This window comes from Hipposideros armiger, unplaced genomic scaffold (assembly GCF_001890085.2).
Source record: "Hipposideros armiger isolate ML-2016 unplaced genomic scaffold, ASM189008v1 scaffold_205, whole genome shotgun sequence".
In the NCBI taxonomy this organism is placed as follows: Eukaryota; Metazoa; Chordata; class Mammalia; order Chiroptera; family Hipposideridae; genus Hipposideros; species Hipposideros armiger.
This window is the reverse complement of record NW_017731555.1, coordinates 1,137,644-1,140,795: the sequence shown is the minus strand read 5'-3', so window position 1 is coordinate 1,140,795 and position 3,152 is coordinate 1,137,644. Positions and strand designations below refer to the sequence as shown.

The 3,152-nt window shown below is 44.7% G+C and overlaps 1 protein-coding gene across 1 annotated transcript in view; it reads right to left on the bottom strand.

Moving 5' to 3' along the window:
• Positions 1-3,152, bottom strand: part of WIPF1 (WAS/WASL interacting protein family member 1) — a 98,892-nt gene that overhangs the window by 5,435 nt on the left and 90,305 nt on the right. The window contains exon 5 of the mRNA XM_019653700.1: positions 2,422-3,143. Coding sequence (XP_019509245.1) covers positions 2,422-3,143 — 722 coding nt within the window. The remainder of the gene's footprint in view (positions 1-2,421; positions 3,144-3,152) is intronic.

Below are 3,152 nucleotides of genomic sequence, written 5' to 3'. Positions count from 1 at the left end.
CTTAACTTCACTGGTACTACTGCCACATAAGTGTCACTCAATGCAAACTAGACTTCCAGTATTATGGGACCTCATACTACATAACTGGATTGACTTTACCTCTCTCTCTCTCTCTCTCTCTCTCTCTCTCTTTTAAAAAAGTAAATGTTAATGTTCCTACTTCTCTAAACTTCCGGCCTCCTGCTCCAAACCTGGGCAAGCATGATAGAAAAGAAAACAGATTTCTATTTTCCATTGGCAGCATAGAAATAAAAATGACCATTTATGTTGGGAAATAAGATAAACCACTATACACACTTATCTCATTTGATTCTCACAACAGCCCTGAGAGGTGTAGGGACAGTAGATGAGGCCTCAAAAGTGTTGGAAGTTAAAAAGCCCAAGTCAGGAGGCTAATGAGAGGAAGAACCAGGATTTGACTACAAATCTGTTAAATTCGAAAGCCAATGAAGCCAAGCCACCTCTCAAAATAGGTCCTTGATGATCTGTCATATTCCTTGTGAGAATCTAAATTGGTAGGAATTTTCTAGAGGCCAATTTGGCAGTACCTATGAAATCCATAGTTTACTATGCACACCCATTGACCTAGAGATCCCATTTCTAGGAATTCATCCAAAGGAAATACAGAGATGTACACAAATATTTAGCTACAAGGATGTATTCCTGCATTATCTGCAACAGCAAAAATCTGGAGATGGCCTGTGTGACCAAGTGAGGGATTACATAATCAAGGTACTTTTGTAGGATTTAATATTATGCAGCCATTAAAAGATAGGTTGTATACCAGAAAGTGTTAATGAGATATTAAATAAAAAGCAAATCACCAAAAAATATATGTAATGTGATACTAATTTTGTAAATGTGTATATATATATATATATATATATATTTAAAAGGCTGAAAAGACATATAAAAATGTTATCAATGATTATTTGTGGGTGGTGGTGGTGGTAGGATTATAGATAATTTTTAATTTCTTCACACTTTTCTGTATTTTCTATAATAAAAAGGTATGACATGTATTCGAAAGGAATGATAAATGTTATAGTTATGTATCACTGCCTATCCTATTTTGGGGAAGCTTTACTCGTAATCTGTTGATTCATCCATTTGGTAGAGCCACGCAAACAGCTCCTCCACCACTTTGGGGGGAAATCCATAGCTTTTGGATAAAAAGAAACATTGCATTTCATTAATCTGACTACCTATTCTTGTTTGTTCACTGAAGAACACTTAATGAGATGCCACAATGTCTAGGGATTGGATTGAATGGACTAGTAACTTTTTATACTTGTAGCCCACTCTCTATGGCAGAGCGGTTTGAAGGAGTGGTTGCTACACATTACAATCACCGGAATATTATAATTCAAACAAATATGCTGATGCCCCGTCAGCAACCTACACCAACAAAACCAAAATCCCTGGTGAAAGGGCCCAGGCATCGAGGTTTTTAAAACTCCCAGGTGATTCCAGTATGTGGCCAAGTTTGAGGACTACTGGTTTAAAGAATAGTGTTTATTAGGTTCCTGAGGTCACAGGGGCAAAGGTCAGTTAACTTCTCATAGAAAAAAAATGCCCCACTTCCAAACATCTTGTATGTATGATAAGGTTAAATTTAAAAAGCAGATACTTCCCCTGCTTTTTAAATCCATCAATAACCAATGTAAAACAAACAAAAAACCACCTATTATAACTTAGTAGAGAGAGTCCAAACTCTGGGGGATCCTTACATTTCATTTCATACTCTGAAAGTCCTTCCCTTAGATTCAGGTTTTTCAGCCCTGGGCCGGGGGCAGAGATGGGTTTCAGTGGGTCCTTCAATCCATGAAATGCATGCAAATTTTGAGTTGATCCTTTTTTTGAAGTGAGGACCTATACCTTTATCTGATTTTCCAAGGGATCTATGTGTCATGGATATTAACAAACAGCAAAATAGACTCTTAACATTTGTCTTTAATGAGCAGGGAAAAGCTTGACAGATGGAGAGAGAAGTACAGAAGTTCATTAGCTCTTAAATAGCTGCCTTTCTTGTTGGGATAACGGGGCTCTCCTGAAGGAGATGTGAATTTAATTCCCCAATGAAGACAGCTGAAAACACTTTAGGGGGGCAAGGAGGTAGAAGGGGGAGATGGAAGATGAAAGTTCTAACCTCTATTAACTAGCTTGTGATCAATGAACTTGATTGGTTACTTTGTCTCATCTCTAAAAGAGAAATATGAGCGCCACTTTCTTTCCTCAGAGGTTTGTTTACATGAGGTCTCGATGAAATCACACAGTGTTAAGTGTCACCTCACAGATGAAGCCAGTCTGAGGGTTCACTTAAGCTTCTTGTTGGACTCCATTCATGTATACATATGATCATTAGTGACATTTGGGCAGGCTGGGTTTCGGGGAGACGATTCACCGCATATCTTGCCATACCTGATCTGCCTGGTGGGTCCCTCACTGGAGGAGGGGGTCTCTCATTGGGCGGGGGAGGAAGCGGGCCAGAACGTCCAGGTGAAGGTAAGGGCGGTGCAGACGACGTGAGGGACAGATTCCGCTGGGGGAGCCTTGGGGTTTCGTCACTGCCGCTGGAACCCGGAGGCAGGTGGGGCGGGCCGGGCCTGCTGGGTGGCGGTGGCGGAGGTGGGGCCTGTGACGAAGAGGAAGGCCGCGGAGTGGAAGGCACCGGGGGCTTGCTGTTCTGAGGGGGCGGAGGTGGGACCGCTTCTCTGTGGATGCTGGGCCTGTTGCCCACCGGAGGAGGCGGCGGAGGGGGTTTGTCATCCAAGGCCCTGCTCGGGGTAGGGGGCAGGGGAGGCCTGTTGGAGAAGGGTGAGGAGGAGCCTGAGGGGGTCTGACGGACGGAGCCTCCTCCAAAAGCAGCACCTCTGTTTCCGGGGAAAGGGGGAGGAGTCGGCCCAGGGCTGGGCTGCCTGGTGGCCCCAGGCACGGGAGGGGACCCGCGGTTGTGCAGACTTGATTGAATGGGTCTTGGCGTATTAGGTACTGGTGGGGGGATGCTATCAGGCTTTGAGCCCACGTCGGGCCTCGGGGGAGGCAGTCGGTTCCTCTGAGGCTCTGGGGGTCCGCTTCTGTGGCCCGCAGAAGGCACAGGGAACCTCCCTGGGCCACTTGGGGGTGAGAAAGGTTTGGCAGATGTGGATCTG